This window comes from Prionailurus bengalensis, chromosome D1 (genome assembly GCF_016509475.1).
Source record: "Prionailurus bengalensis isolate Pbe53 chromosome D1, Fcat_Pben_1.1_paternal_pri, whole genome shotgun sequence".
Lineage (NCBI taxonomy): Eukaryota > Metazoa > Chordata > Mammalia > Carnivora > Felidae > Prionailurus > Prionailurus bengalensis.
The window spans coordinates 111,410,073-111,425,259 of record NC_057346.1 but is presented as its reverse complement, the minus strand read 5'-3'; the positions used below and the strand labels follow the sequence as shown (position 1 = coordinate 111,425,259).

The 15,187-nt window shown below is 48.0% G+C and overlaps 1 protein-coding gene across 31 annotated transcripts in view; it reads right to left on the bottom strand.

Moving 5' to 3' along the window:
• The window catches only part of PPP6R3 (protein phosphatase 6 regulatory subunit 3), a 136,520-nt gene that overhangs the window by 66,840 nt on the left and 54,493 nt on the right, over positions 1 to 15,187 (bottom strand). For 29 of the 31 annotated variants that reach the window (XM_043581908.1, XM_043581910.1, XM_043581909.1 and 26 more), the window contains one exon: positions 1,896 to 2,128. The exons of 1 other annotated variant lie outside the window; for it this stretch is intronic. In XM_043581908.1, the coding sequence (XP_043437843.1) occupies positions 1,896 to 2,122 (227 nt within the window). In that variant the 5' untranslated portion in view covers positions 2,123 to 2,128. Of the gene's footprint in view, positions 1 to 1,295; positions 1,564 to 1,895; positions 2,129 to 15,187 lie in introns of those variants that run through there. One more of the 31 variants, XM_043581907.1, reaches the window with a different exon arrangement.

The window sequence follows — 15,187 nt, the reverse complement described above, 5'->3', positions numbered from 1 at the left end:
ACAACAGCACCTTAGCTTTAGGATTTATTATTCTACTACTTAGGAACCAGGGCTTAAAGTTCTGCTGGATCAAATTTCTGCTAAATAGTTTAGGACGGAGGTATCTGTCATTAAAATTAAAAAGGTTAGCACAGAATGACAAACCTTTAACACCTTGTGTATGATCATCAGCTTAGAACAGTGAGGAGTTCAATCCACATGTGAGACTAATACAGTTATGAGGTTCACAAAACACAGAAATCATTCCATCACCCAGACTCTATAAAACACTAGTCTAAATTTCCTGAGATGACTCTAAGTCGACCTTAACCCCCAAGAGCTTTCAGGTCCCATCTGAAACACCCTGCTGCGCATCTAGCTATGTGTATTGTGTACCTTACACACGGCCCGTGGCTCCTCCCAGGCCAGAACTACAGCGGAGAACTCACCTGCCCAGCTCAAGTCAAGCTCCCTCAAGACGGTGCCATCCGGAAGGCCACATGGCCAGGGAGGCACAGCTGCTCTTGCAACCTCAAAGGGAACACAAAAGAACACCAGCATGGCGGTACTACAGAAGCCGTGACTACTTTTCGGTGAACTAAGCACCTTCCAGAAGACGTGCTGTGCCTGCTCTTCCCAGTCACAGAGGTATTAGCTTCGTTCAGCAGGTGAGGAAACCGACCCAGAAGGGTAAGCCCTTTGGCTCAAGCGTTCCAAGAGGGGAGGTCGACACCCCTCCCAGGTGGGCTGGGTGCGAAGCCCGCAGCGCACTGGCTCCTGCCAGGACAAGCCCCAGACGAGCGGCACCCACACGTGTGGGTTGTTCACCGTGAAGGGAATTCCAAAACGGCTGCTGGGGGACGCGAGTACGCCAGTGATCCTGCTGCGAAATTTCTTTCCTCTTCCTTTTCGGGGCACTGACCTGAGTAGAGGCTGTCACCAATGCTAACTGTCAATCTTAATGGCCGGCAGAGAACATAACCTCACCTCCTTGAAGGTCCAAGTCGCTAGCAACTTGAAGGCATTAATAAGTATTATTTCTCTGACAGCAAAATTCTCCCCAGAAAGAAATAAAAAGATATCTGAAAAGAAGAACAGACTGGGGGAGAAAGGGCAAAGAAGGATCTACTAAAAGCCTTAATTCCTCCTATTCTGTTAAGTTTATTTAATGCAGAATCAATGGCTTTTTGTTCCCGAATCTGTCCTATTTTGGGGGGCGGGTGTGGGGGGTACGGAGTCAAATCTTTCAACACAGTTGGACATGGAGGGACAGCTCCCTGAGACCTAGGTACTTTAAATACACACGGAGTGCTCACCAGGAGTTGGTAGGAGTGTGCAGTCCAAGTGCGGTCAAGACACAGGGATAAAGGACCCCGGCGCACTACTGCTCTGCCGTAAGCAGATGAAACTAGTGATGAGGACGTAAACTCGCCACGGTGATCCAAGGCGCTAGCTAGTTAAATTTAGCTCCACTCACGTTCACCAAGACCCCGTTCCCTGAAGTTAACGAAGGTCAGAATTTATTTGATCAGTAACGGTCTTCATAACCCAAGCTCTGGCTTAGACCTGCCATATGATCTCGGGCAGTCACGTAATCTCTAGCTTCCTATTTGCAAAGAAGAGAAAATACTTACTTGAATCGTCTTACTATTTTAAGAAACTTCATCACTGTTTACAAAGCATGTTGCCCTGCCACAAAGCCTTCTGACTGCAATTCAGAACACTCCTTTTTAAAACCCTATGATTTCACTGGACTTGGTTCTAGAATGGATTACATGCTCCACCGAGTCTGTCACTCTTGACCATCTTAACACTCTAAATGGTCTACGACGGCCCTGGGGAATTGCTGGACAAGGATAAGATTCTACCCCACTTCACTTCAGTCCCACCCTAAAGAGAAGATTGAATTTTCTTACTTGTATCTGATCTTTTCATCCATGTCTTGAGGTGGTTCTTCTATAATGAATGAGACTAAATCTTCGAGACATTCTGCTTTTAACAGAAACTCTATAAGTTTGCGGTTCTGAGCTTTACATTCCTGTAAAACATCTTCCTCATCCATTAACTCCTTCAGTGTTACATCTTCTCTTTCTAGAAGTGTGTCTATGTGGGATGATGAATGAAGATCAAATTTCCAAAACATGCTGGTCTAAACAAAACGCAGAGAGTATTTCAAATAAAATTTCAACTTTACATATTAACTTTTCAAATTTCAGCTTAGTTTCACAGTCTAAAATGCTAACTTGCATCACATAAGTACAGTAAGTTTCATATCGAGCCTATAAGGTACTTGTCTAAATAAGTAAAATTCGCAGGGCTTTTCCTTCTCAGAAAAGAAAATATTTTTATTGAAAACAAAAAATTTTCATTTAAAAATGCTGAAAGAACGCTAAAGCTTGGGATGATGTCAACCTACAATATGAAGCCGTCCATACTTTGCTAAGAATGTAATGCTGGGAAAGGAAGAAAGTAAACCCTCTCTTACAGGGGAAGCGCGCATTCAGACACCGAGGTAGCACCTTCCAGCAACAAGTGACTAGTACTTGACCAAAGTGTCCGGCATATCTTCGGAGTATGAAAGAATTAAGTAAATAACCACCACAAAGCAGCACTTTCGCAGCTGAGAGTCCTAAAACGATCAGATCCGTGTCATTCTTCACAAAGAAACTACACAAGAGGAAGCTAGTTGCTAAGGAATTAGGGAAACGAGCCACCCTCAGCTATTAGGAAACCCATCTGACACTGACCGTGCCACATATATACTCCCTGCTCCTCGCCCTCCCACCCCTCCTCAACAGCGAGGGCACGGCCATCTGCAGAGTCACACGAGGTCCTCACTGGTTACAACTGGAAACAGGAAACACAGAGTCACTATGTAATCTGCAGCTGCCGCAACAAGACGCTCTCAAATGCCACTTTTGAGCAACACGTGACAAGATGACAGCATCAAACAAAAGTCCTGATTAGGGTCAGGACTATTCAAAAGTCATTCTTGTGGGTCCAAGATGCTCACTGCAGAATTCCGGAGCCGGGGTTTGGTGAGACACACACTTACTTCCTGTAACACCCCCTCCCCGCCCCCCACCGACAAAGCCAAACCTACCGATCAACTGCGGCTCTACCACCCACCCAGGGCAGTGGCCCCTGTTACCGTGATCACTGAAAAGCACGTTAATCTCCACGCCCGCGCGTGCAAAATCCCGTGCTGGAAGAGCCTAGGCAGAAGGCAGGCAGCTGCAAAGGTCACAACCTATGTATAGCACACACAACATTCTGAGAACTACTTATTTTTGCTAAATCATCCATATTAGATCAGGTAGGGGTATTTAGTATTTTCAGGCACATCCGTCCAAAAAATTTTTTAAATCAGAGATCACGGAGGGCAAGTTTTAGTTATACAGCCAGTCACACCGATCGATCCAGGCACAGAAGACTGTGCACCATGGCAGGTTACTCAGGGACATGGAAAAGTACACCCACTTCATGTGACTTGGCTATTAAGTGGACGATCATGGGAGTTTAAAATATAAGCAGTCTTAAGGAATCTTTAAAAAAAAAAAAAAAAGACTCCTTAAGGGAACAGGTTTTAGGGAAGATTATGAAATACGATGTTATAAAAGTTGTCCCTGCTTAAAAAAAAAAATTCTTTATGTTTCAAAAGGCACACATAAGCTCACACCAGTCAGCAGCACGAGGAAGACACAGTGGGCAGAGGGGCTACCCTGACAGTTCACGGAAAGCAGAGCGGCGGTGGGGCACCTGCACGGGGACACGTTCACCACGAAGCTCGGGGGACGGCACAAGAATAAGGCATCGCCACCTCCCATTATGTACAGAAGACGTCACAGAACACGCTAAAAGGGCAGCGTCACAACTCCCAGCACGGGCGGCAACTGCCCCCATGCCACACCAGCGAGTGACCTCTCTGCTCCAGGACCAGGAGCGGGGCGGAGCGCTCGCTGCGACTATAACCCTTGCTAGCGAAGGACAGAAACGGATACTTCAAACACAAGAGCAACCTACTTCTGCTACTGAGCCAATTACAAAGGAAACAGGGCAAAGGTGATATATCCCTAGTAAGGAACTTCGGGGGAAAAGATGGTGGAAATCAATAAAACCATAAATGCTTTCCTGGTTTTCAGACTGTGGAAAATGGCAAACAGAAAAGGCGTTATTATGCCATTTTGCCCTAATAAAATTGACAACGTGAAAAAAGACAAAACGACAGCAAAAGCTCACTGCAAAGGAGGAAAGAAGGAAGCTCCCCAGGGTAACGCCGTCAGCACCGTCTACCAAGCTTCTGCCGGAGCAACACGGCTCATTCATCCGGGAGTTTGAACCACAAATCCTAAAACCTGTACACTCTACCGCTCTGCCTCATACTTGGAACCGAAGTGTATGGGCACGAAAACAGCTGTGTTCTCACACAGCCCCAGCACACAAGTCCCAGGCCGTGTTCGGGCTCCGAGCACGTATTAATCTGCTCTGTTCTGAAGGGCAGATACGGGCACTTGGGACAGATAATGGAGCTCTCGTTCGGCTCACGGAGCAAAGGCACCTTACAGAAGGCCAAAAAAAGTAACCATCCATGTCAGTACACCTTGGCCTCACAGTTGATCGTGGAAAGTTCGATCCCCGGATGTCTACAAATCGAAAGAAGAGTTCACTTTACTTATTATAAGTACTTTAGTGAAGTCACTGACTGAAGAGCTACAGGTGTATTCAAATATTTTCCAACGCTCCACTGACATCAGATGAGTTTGTGCTTATTTTCGTCTGTAAACCAAATTTCTGATCATCTAACAGAACAGTCTCTCCACCTGACGTCAGAAAACTGGACATCATTACTAATTTAGCCTTAAGTCTTTTTTTTAAAGATTAGTTCTCATTTAAAGTAGTATGTCTTTTTTATTTTTTGTAATCCCATACAGAAAGGCGAGGTAAAATGAAGAATACTAAGAAATCAATCACAAAAAAGCAAAGCTGATTACCAAGACCTTACGATTGGCTAATTATAAACAAGATACACACTCACGTCCATCAAGTGGAAACTATAAACGTCCACAGACACGGATAAAGGCACACTCCTTAATTATGGATCAGAATATAGTTATATCCAGCTAATCCAAGTAAAAATGGACTCCCCAAATTTCAACCTTATGAAGGTAACTCATTAAATACTGGATTTATAAAGAAGACTGATAATTAGTCATGACGAAGTAAGAGCAGGAATTGGCAAATTACGGCCCACAGACCAAATCCAGCCCACGGCCTGCATGCTAAGAATGGTTTCGATATTTTTAAAGGGTTGTTTTAGGAAAAGAGAAGAATGTGTGGCAGAGAGCAAATGTGGTCCGCAAAGCCTAAAATATTTACTACCTGGTCCTTTACAGAAGAAGTTTAGCATCCCTCGCTCAGGGGGAAGTCAGGTTCCCACCAACGCTAACTTTCCTCTCCACCATCACTGAGCCCGCACGGACGCCACCCCGGACCCTCGCAGCCCACTCGGCTGGGGGCGGCCACACGGTGTGGGGCGAGACTGGCTAGAGACCCGTTCTCCTTCCCCGACTTCTCGGGCAGGTAGGGATAAGCGCACGACAACGTCATCCCCCACGTGCCATGAACCATAAAAATCTCCACGCACTCTCCTCTGCACCTGGCTGGATGCCGAAGACAAGAAGGGCTCTAAGGGATGGCAGAGCCAAAAAATGGAAGATGCTTCCGTCCCCAAATCACCACGTGGGAGAAAGACACCTGCCAACCTCAGAGCCTGCCCTGGGCGGTGTTACGACGTGCCATCACACGCTGGTCTGTGTGCTCTGACGGGGTGCCCTCCCTCCCTGACCTCCCAACTCCTCTAATCCCCAAGCCTGTGACTTCTTGTTTTCCTATACTTACTTAAGCAAGGGAACAGGAATGCTTAAGCAACTGTTTTAAAATGCCTGAGTCCTTTCGTTTTCCACCATCCTGAATTAGAAGAGCATTTTTTAAAATCGGAACACTCTGAAATATGCATTTCCACAGTGCATGTTCTTTAGACTGGGTATGCTACAAACTTAAAAATAAAATAAAACCACAGTAGACTTCTTAAGCAAACATTATGTATTTTACCTTTTGGTCAAGCAGCAAACTGACTGGAAATGAATGGCCTCAGTAAATTAGTTCCCCTAGCTTCTACTTATGCCCTGTGAGGTAGAAACAAGCTAGGTATGAACTGATAAGTTACATACAAAGTTCAACCGCCAGGGCCCTGCAGTACAATGGAGTCCTTTCAAAAATACAACTAGGATACTCAGAAAAACTGAAAGGAGCTGGCACTTCAACAGCTAATTTTTAGTTAACATACATATAGTTTAAAATCCTTACTAGGATTTAGGGAATAAAAGGGAATACAATTTCTGGGGCACCTGGGTGGCTCGGTCAGTTAAGCGTCCAACTTCAGCTCAGGTCACGATCTCACGACTGGTGTGCGTTCGAGCCCCGCATCAGGCTCTCTGCTTTCAGCCCAGAACTCACTTTGGATCCTCTGTCCCTCTCTCACTCACGCGTGTGCAACACGTTCTCTCTCAAAAATAAACATGAGAAAAGGTCAGGGGATACAATTTCCCACAGTAAGCCATGTCATGGGCTGTTATCAGGAGACAAAGAAGGGAATGGTGAATAAAACCTAACTACCTATTGTCTTTCTTCCAAACCCTAGAGTTGTTTTAGAAGTTGGAGTAAGACGGTTGGGTTTTCTCCCAAAGAACTTGGGTTAGGTTGGCGGGTCGCTGGGGAGTCACCTGTCAACTTGTCATAGACAGACTCTGCTGTTCTCGGTCTTCCCCAGAACTGACACCACCAGTGAAAACTACCATCTTATATGCACCAAATAGGACCAAAGGCCATAAACCTATTCATCTCAGATCAACCACTTTAATTACAGGTCCTCTGCAATTATCAAAATAACCTTCCTTCTTAGAGGCAAAATCTGGGCCTTGGTACCTTTTTTCAAAGCAGTTAAGCAGTGACGCTGTTTCTGGGAGAAAAGGTGTCACCCTGTCTGTGACATAGGAACCATACGGTGATGTGGTCAAATCATTTTTAAGAGGTATGACAAACACATCAGACCTTCTGCAGAATTTTCTAGGGCGCTGCTGGCAGAATATATTCAACAGGGGCTCAACTGTGGTTCGGTGTGAACCGCCTACAACCACTTGCTTTCATCAAATAAACAGCTTTTCCTCCCAAGCCTTGTTCGGACTCTTAGGCACCCAAACGGACCTGGATTCCAAGGCCCGCTCGGCTACGGGCTGGCCCCGAAGCCTTGGGAAAGCAGACCCCCCTCTCCAAACCTCCGTGTCCTCACCGAGCAAGCTGGCTGTGAGGAGTCAATGACAAAGGCCTGCTTCCGGAGCTGGACCGCACGGGCACCTCGGCAAGCAGAAGCTGCTGTCGACAAAGGTGTCGGCCTCTGACATCTGCGAGGTTTAAGCCAGCGCTTCCCTGATTCCCACGGGCACCGGAGACACCTGGGGGTCCTGTTAAAGGGCAGTCTCAGATTTGGACTCAGGAAATCTGGGGTCAGGCCAGAGATTCTGCATCTCAACAAGTCCCCAGATGCTGCAGATGCTGCTGCTACCGCCGCCCTGGGTTTAAACTATGGCTGATCATTTGCAACACATTGTAATAAGCGTATTCAAAATAATTACATAAGTAAGAGAAACAGGAAAAAGGCCGACTTTGCAAACACGCGGCTGTGTTATTTCAGAAACTCCCTGTGGACAAGCTGATACTAGTGGGTTTTCTCTGGACATGACAGATGCAGAGTGTAACATATTATATCACTTTCCAACAGGAGCCCAGAAAGAATGACACGATGAATGTGGTGAAAGATAAACCAGTGGTACCCAGAAGGGAGAAACTACTAATCATCCTGCCTCCCGATGGCAGCAGTAAGCCGAGGGAACGACAAAGAGCTCTGATGAGTCTAAAATTCAGAAAGCTCCTATTTCTATGAACTGTACTTAAGTTTAGCAAGGATCTAGCCAAGCGGGACAGGCTCTCCTCCACGAACCCTACCGCCACACCCGTGGAGTACCTGCACCCGGGGCTGGCTGGGCCCAGGGCAAAACGTCCAGAGACTCAAAAAAGGATTCCAAGATTATTACTAAGAACTGCTGAGCTTACGAAGAGCAGCTGAGCATCACAGCAAACACTTCTGCACGGGGGGGACCCGAGACCACATGGGCTGCACAGGCATGAAGGCTGCCTACACCGTTTCATCACTGGCCCCACTGGAATCGCCAAGATTCCATGCTCTGAAGTATTTGCTAACATCCTCCAGGCCTGCAACAGACATGCACCAGATCCTTGCAGTTCAAGTAACTGCAGTCACCTAAATTCACGGAGTAGAAACCAAAGGGAGAAGCAGCAGCCGCTTACCTCCAAGACAACACCCAGGAAACAATCTATAAACAAAATGTGTTATGTTTAATATTTTTCTTTTTCTTTCTATGTGCTACGAAGGGCATGTCTGTACTACAGATTTATTTTCAGAGTCTCAAACTAAGGCATACAGGCACATGCTGTCGGGAGTTCAAACTCCGGGGCACCTCAGGCCTCCCTCCGCACTCCTCCCGGGAGGCCCTCGGCCCGGGGCTGCGGGGCCAGTGCCCGCGGGGCCCCGGCGGACGGAAGGAGCACACAGAGCACGCGCGCCACGATGTGAGACACGTGTACGTTTACATTTTCTAGCAGCCACACCAAAACAGTAAAGCAAACTGGCTACGTTAACTTTAAAAATACATTTTATTTAACCTCATACATCCAAACAGTATTATTTCAACATATAATTCTACTGTGACGAAGCCTTCAAAATCTGAGTGTGTCTTACACTTACGGCACATCTCAATTTGAACCGGCCACATTTTATGCTCAAGAGCCCGATGTGGCCAGTGGTTGCTGTATTGGGCCAGGACAGTTCTAATTATACATTACTACAGTTATGGTTCGAAGTTCCTCTCTTGGTACTAAAATAACCACCCTACTCTTGTCCCCCCCCCCCCCCCCAACCGCCCAATATCCTCCTACAGCCAACGTCAACAGTTGACCACCTTTTCCACACAGGGCCAATGTGGGATTGGTGAGGAGAGGTTTATACGGGCCAGGTTTTCCCCTTCTGAGACATACACATACACGAGAAATCATGTTTATTCTTGTACATATAAAGCAACTTGGACATCCTTCAACACAAAAAAAGTTCGTCACAAGAAAATCAGAACTGTTATTTAGCCTCTAATATCTAGAGGTATTTGTAGCACTAATAGGAAAAGTTTTCATTCCTCACCCTGAAATAATGAAAGGTTAGATCTTGAGTCGAGAGGGCCAGAGTGGCTCACTACTGGTTTAGACATGCCTCGCCAAACTGTAAAAGAGGCACATGTCTCTGGAAATTTCATTTCTAAGCTGACTCAAAAATATCATAAAGAAGAAAAGAAAATACCCCGATCACTCAAATATTTTGGGGAACGATGATGTTTGATCAAAGTACCAAAAAACCCACTAGACTCCCCTTCATCTTGGGAGTAAACTGAGCCTTCATGGCCCCCAATTAAATTAATAACAACGTGCTGTTCAACATCACTCATCATCAGGGAAATACAAATCAAAACCACAATGAAATACCACCTCACACCTGTCAGAATGGCTAACATGAACAACTCAAGCAACAACAGATGTTGGTGAGGATGTGGAGAGAGAGGATCTCTTTTGCACTACTGGTGGGAATGCAAATTGGTGCAGCTATTCTGGACAACGGTATGGAGGTTCCTCAAAAATTAAAAATACAGGGGCGCCTGGGTGGCGCAGTCGGTTAAGCGTCCGACTTCAGCCAGGTCACGATCTCGCGGTCTGGGAGTTCGAGCCCCGCGTCGGGCTCTGGGCTGATGGCTCAGAGCCTGGAGCCTGTTTCCGATTCTGTGTCTCCCTCTCCCTGCCCCTCCCCCATTCATGCTCTGTCTCTCTCTGTCCCAAAAATAAATAAACGTTGAAAAAAAAATTAAAAAAAAAAAAAATTAAAAATACAACTACCCTACGACCCAGCAATTGCACTACAAGGGATACAGGTGTGCTGTTTGGAAGGGACACACGCACCCCAATGTTTATAGCAACACTATCGACAACAGTCAATGTATGGAAAGAGCCCCAATGTCAACTGGTGGATGAATGGATAAGGAAGATGTGTGTACGTACACACACACACACACACACACACACACACACAAACTGGAATATTGCCCAGCAATCAAAAAGAATGAAATCTTGGGGCGCCTGGGTGGCGCAGTCGGTTAAGCGTCCGGCTTCAGCCAGGTCACGATCTCGCGGTCCGTGAGTTCGAGCCCCGCGTCAGGCTCTGGGCTGATGGCTCAGAGCCTGGAGCCTGTTTCTGATTCTGTGTCTCCCTCTCTCTCTGCCCCTCCCCCATTCATGCTCTGTCTCTCTCTCTGTCCCAAAAATAAATAAACGTTGAAAAAAAAAAATTAAAAAAAAAAAAAAGAATGAAATCTTGCCATTCACAACTACGTGGATGAAACTGGGGGGTATTATGCTAAGTGAAATTAGTCAGAGAAAGACAAGCATCGTGACTTCACTCATACGAGGACTTTAAGATACAAAACAGGTGAACATAAGGGAAGGGAAACAAAAGTCATATAAAAACAGGCAGGGGGACAAAGCATAAGAGACTCATAAATATGGACAACAAACAGAGGGTTACTAGAGGAGGTGGGGGGGGGGGGGCTAAATGGGTCAGGGGCACTAAGGAATCTACTCCCGAAATCACTGTTGCACTATATGCTAACTAACTAGGATGTAAATTAAAAAAAAAGGAAATAAATAAAAATTAAAAAAAACAAAACCAAAAACACAACTTGCTTATTCCGTGAGCAACAGACCCGGTTACCCCACGCCCCTGGCCAAGTTTCCAAGCAGCCTGGGAACGGGACGTGCTGGACGATCGAGCTGCTGCACGGCTGCCGGTGCTGGCTCACCTGCTCCCGCCAGCATCCAGACACCTGGAGTATCAGGGCTCCCCCGGGGCCTGGATTCAGGTATTCGGGGAACTCAGGGGGGCAGCGTCCGCCAAGACCCAAACGGGGAAGCGCCGGGCTCAGTAAGGTGGGAAGCTGCTCACGTGGTGCACTGGAAGCTGCGCCGCAAGGAGGGACAGGGAGCCAAGAGCCCACAGATAGGAGCACGCGGTGTCACTCTGAAGGGGGGACGCCTCTGTGCCGTAAGGTAAGGAGAAACTCTCCCTCCTCAGAGCAAAGCCGGACGCCGAGGCAAACGTTCTAACTTCCCACGGGGAAGCAGAAACACGGCACCCAAAGAAAGAGCACCAGCGGGCCTCTGAAGGCAGCTCTCCCTCGGTAGCAAGGGGGAAGGTCACGAAGGCCTGGAAGGTCCACCCAGGACCTGCTTCTCCGTTCTCAGCAAAGGCGTCCCCTGCCGACAGCTGCCCTCCCCTGCCCCCACTCAAAGGCCGGGCTAACTCAATCGAAGGTCACACTGCCTATCAGAGAGAGGTATTTCTTTAGAGGGAAGCTTCATTATATTTGGTTTCGCAACTGCTTCTTCCAAAGAACATGCCAAAAGCGATCACGTTTTTAGCACCCAGATACTCCAGAATCGTTTTCATTTTTACTTCGTAATTTCTTTGATATCTCAGCTTGTCTTTGAGAGCGATAAATAAAGGAATCAATTCCATTTAGTGTGTTTTATATTAATTAACAAGTACTTTGACTACAGGAGTAACATGTCAGATGGTCCCAACCCCTTGAAAAATACAAGAAAACTGAGGAAAGAGAAAACACAGAGAATAAAAGGCATCAATGCCAAACTTGTTCTGTAGAATGGGAGCTCAACAGAGGGGAGCTTGACCAGAAAAGACTCCCTTAATACGTGAGGCCTAAGCTGGGCCTCAAAAGACCTGCAAGGTTCAGTAGGTGAGGATGCAGCGAAAAGCATTCCAGGCCAGTAGAAGTTAAGTCTGCAAGCACAGAGAACAGGACAGAGGTTTCCAGGAGCTTCGGGAAATTCATAGCAGGGAGAAGGCCCTGACAACCAGAAAAGACTTTCAGAAGGCGTGAGGACAAGCTTAGGCAACACGAGACCGGGTCTCAAAGGGCCCCTGCAGGACTGCCCGCACAGCTGCATGGGCTTGCTGCGGGAGCAGAGAGAACCAGTGAGGTGTTTTTTACTTTTTTTTTTAACGTTTATTCATTATTGAGAGATAGAGACAGAGCATGAGCAGGGGAGGGGCAGAGAGGGGGGAGACGCAGAATCCGAAGCAGGCTCCAGGCTCTGAGCTGTCAGCACAGAGCCCGACGCGGGGCTCGAACTCACAAACCATGGAATTATGACCTGAGCTGAAGTTGGACGCCCAACCGAATGAGCCACCCAGGCGTCCCGGGAACCAGTGAGTTTTAACTGAGATAAACACACAGTAGAGACACCCACAGTAGAGAGTAAATAATGTATCTTAATAACATCTAGAAAGAACCAATTCTGAGCGGAAGCAGAGGCAAGTAACACAGGAGATGACTGGAGCTCTGGCGGGTGCACTCAACAGAGGGCGCACTCCCAGAGGCCAAGAGAGGGAGACGTCCAGCCTGTCCTGGGTGCGGCCAAGTGTCTGAGTGGAACTGAAACACAGGACGGGGAAGGGAGTGCTAAAGACAAGGCCACGAAGGTGGACACGGCAGGAACTGCACACGACGCCGACACAGAAGCGGGGGAGGCAGGTGAGACACGGCCAGTGAGCAGCACGGGGACAGCTGTGCTTTACGTACCGAACGGCCCACAAAGCCACGGAGGCGCTGACAGACAGGAGCCTGAAGAGTGAGCGACCCGTGCACGAGCCTGTGTCAGCACCCCGGAAGGTGGGGAGCCCTGCGACAGCCCCTCCTCCGCAAACCACGGTATCCCCGATGAGGTTTCCCACCGGATGATCGTTCTGCCTCCGACATCAACCTCCAACATCTGCCTCTTCAAAGCCCGGTCTGCAGGTTTCCTCTGATCCTGGCCACACCGCGTGGTATCAGGCGACACAAACTGATGGCTTGCGTCCTAATTCTGAGCTGCCTGGGAAACGCACGACCCTCAGAAAGCAAACGCGACCGCCACACTGAAGCCAACTCCAAACCCAGCACTCGGAAGCGAAGGGCAGGGCGAGAGGTACAATCTTGTCACCCGGTTCGCTTTTATATTAAAAAAGCCAAGTGCCAACCAAGGAAGATCCAGTCTAACTCTTGTCACCTGATCCACATTAAAGCAGGTAACGTGTTCCTGCACAAACATATGAAAACTCAAATGTACGTGAATCTTTATGCGCAATTTCCACAATCGCAAACACTTCAATCCACGTATATGCAAAAATTCTACTGAGAACAAGTTTTGTGTTTTTTTTAAAATTGCGACTGAAGAGTTAGGAAGAAAGAAGGCAAATAATGAGGGTGACACAATGGTAATCAAGTTTCTGCCAGAAGGCCCTGGCAAGAAAGACCCGGCTGCATCTCGGTGGGGTGTGTGTGTGTGTGTGTGTGTGTGTGTGTGTGTGAGAGAGAGAGAGAGAGAGAGAGAGAGAGAGAGAACAAGAGAACAAGAGAACAAGAGAACAAGAAGGGGTGAGGGGAGAGAGTGTGTGTGCAAACAAGCAAAGGTAAGAGGGGTGATATAACTCAAAGTCACATCCGAAAATTCTCATGGGTGAGGTGCCCGGGGGGTTCAGTCGGTTAAGCCTCCGACTTGGGCTCAGGTCATGATCTCACGGTTTGTGGGTTCAAGCCCCACGTCAGGCTCTGTGCTGACAGCTCGCAGCCCGGAGCCTGCTTCGGATTCTGTGTCTCCCTCGCTCTCTGCCCCTCCCCCACCCCCAGCTTGCGCTCTGGCTCTGTCGCTTTCAAAAAAAACATTAAAAAAAATTTGTTTTTAATTTTACAAAAAGAAAGAAAAAAGAAAATTCTTATGGGCTCCAGAGGTTGATTTTCAATCTCAAGCCCCAGGATTCTCTGAATCTCCGAAACCACACAGGAGCATCAGCGACCTGAGCCGAACGTGAGACAGAAGCAACGTGTAACCGGAGAGCACGCGGGGCGCTGCCGTCTCCCCGGCGCCGTGTGCGGACGCGGGAGCCGCCTTCTATTCGGCACGACGGCCACCCTCAGACCTCTGGTGAAGCCCAGCACCGTTAAAAAGAGAACGAATATGTCAAAATGAAGCACAACTGGGGGAAACTCGGAGACGCTGACACCAGGGTGCACGGGAGACTCGGGGCCGGCTCCTCGTGCTCGATGCTGATTACGCAAGGACACGAGAACAAGCACGTGCTGCCCGGTGGCTTCCGGAAGCTCCTAGTCCCCAGAGGCAAAGAGCCTGAAGCGCTGCCGATTTACAACAAATCCCACCGTGCACAGACTGCTCAAATGTCTCCTCCAAGAAGCACCACGCCACTGCAGAAAGAGCAGCCCGGCTGGCCATCAGTCCCCAATCCCCAAGCTAGGCCACACAGCCAAGGAAATGAATAGACAGCCCATGTGCATGTCATATTTTATTAGTAAAACCATAAAACTACGGAGAGAGCGAGAGAGAGAGAGAGAGAGAGAGAGCGCGCGCGCTTTTACCTGGCACAGCACAGAATAGTTTCTGAGTCTGTGGCTACAGGGAGCAGCCCAGCAAGAGAGCAGTGGTCTGAGAACTGCACAGCCAGAAAGAGCTCCCACATGAGCAGCCGGGGTACAGAATACCTAATGTGCCCAAGTTTTACTAAGTAAGTGAAGCCAAGGGACAGGTAAGTTTTGAGTCCTCTAACTCGAAGCAAGTGACAGTGGCCGCTGTATTATTCACATATCTGTTAGACACAAGATACCCAAAGAGAACAGCCTCTCCAAATTAGCTACAAATTCTAGAGCAAACCGAGAATGCTATTAAGATGCTTTTGAAAAAAGGACAGAGGGGCGCCTGGCGGCTCAGTGGGTGGAGCGTCCAACTCCTGATTTCGGCTCAGGTCATGAGCTCACGGTTCCTGAGATCGAGCCCCCAAGTTGGGCTCTGTGCTGATAGTGCAGAGCCTGCTTGAGATTCTCTCTCTCTCCCTCTCTCTGCCCCTCCCCTGCTCTAAATAAATACAGAAACATTTTAAAACAAGTAAAGATGGGGCACCTGGGTGGCT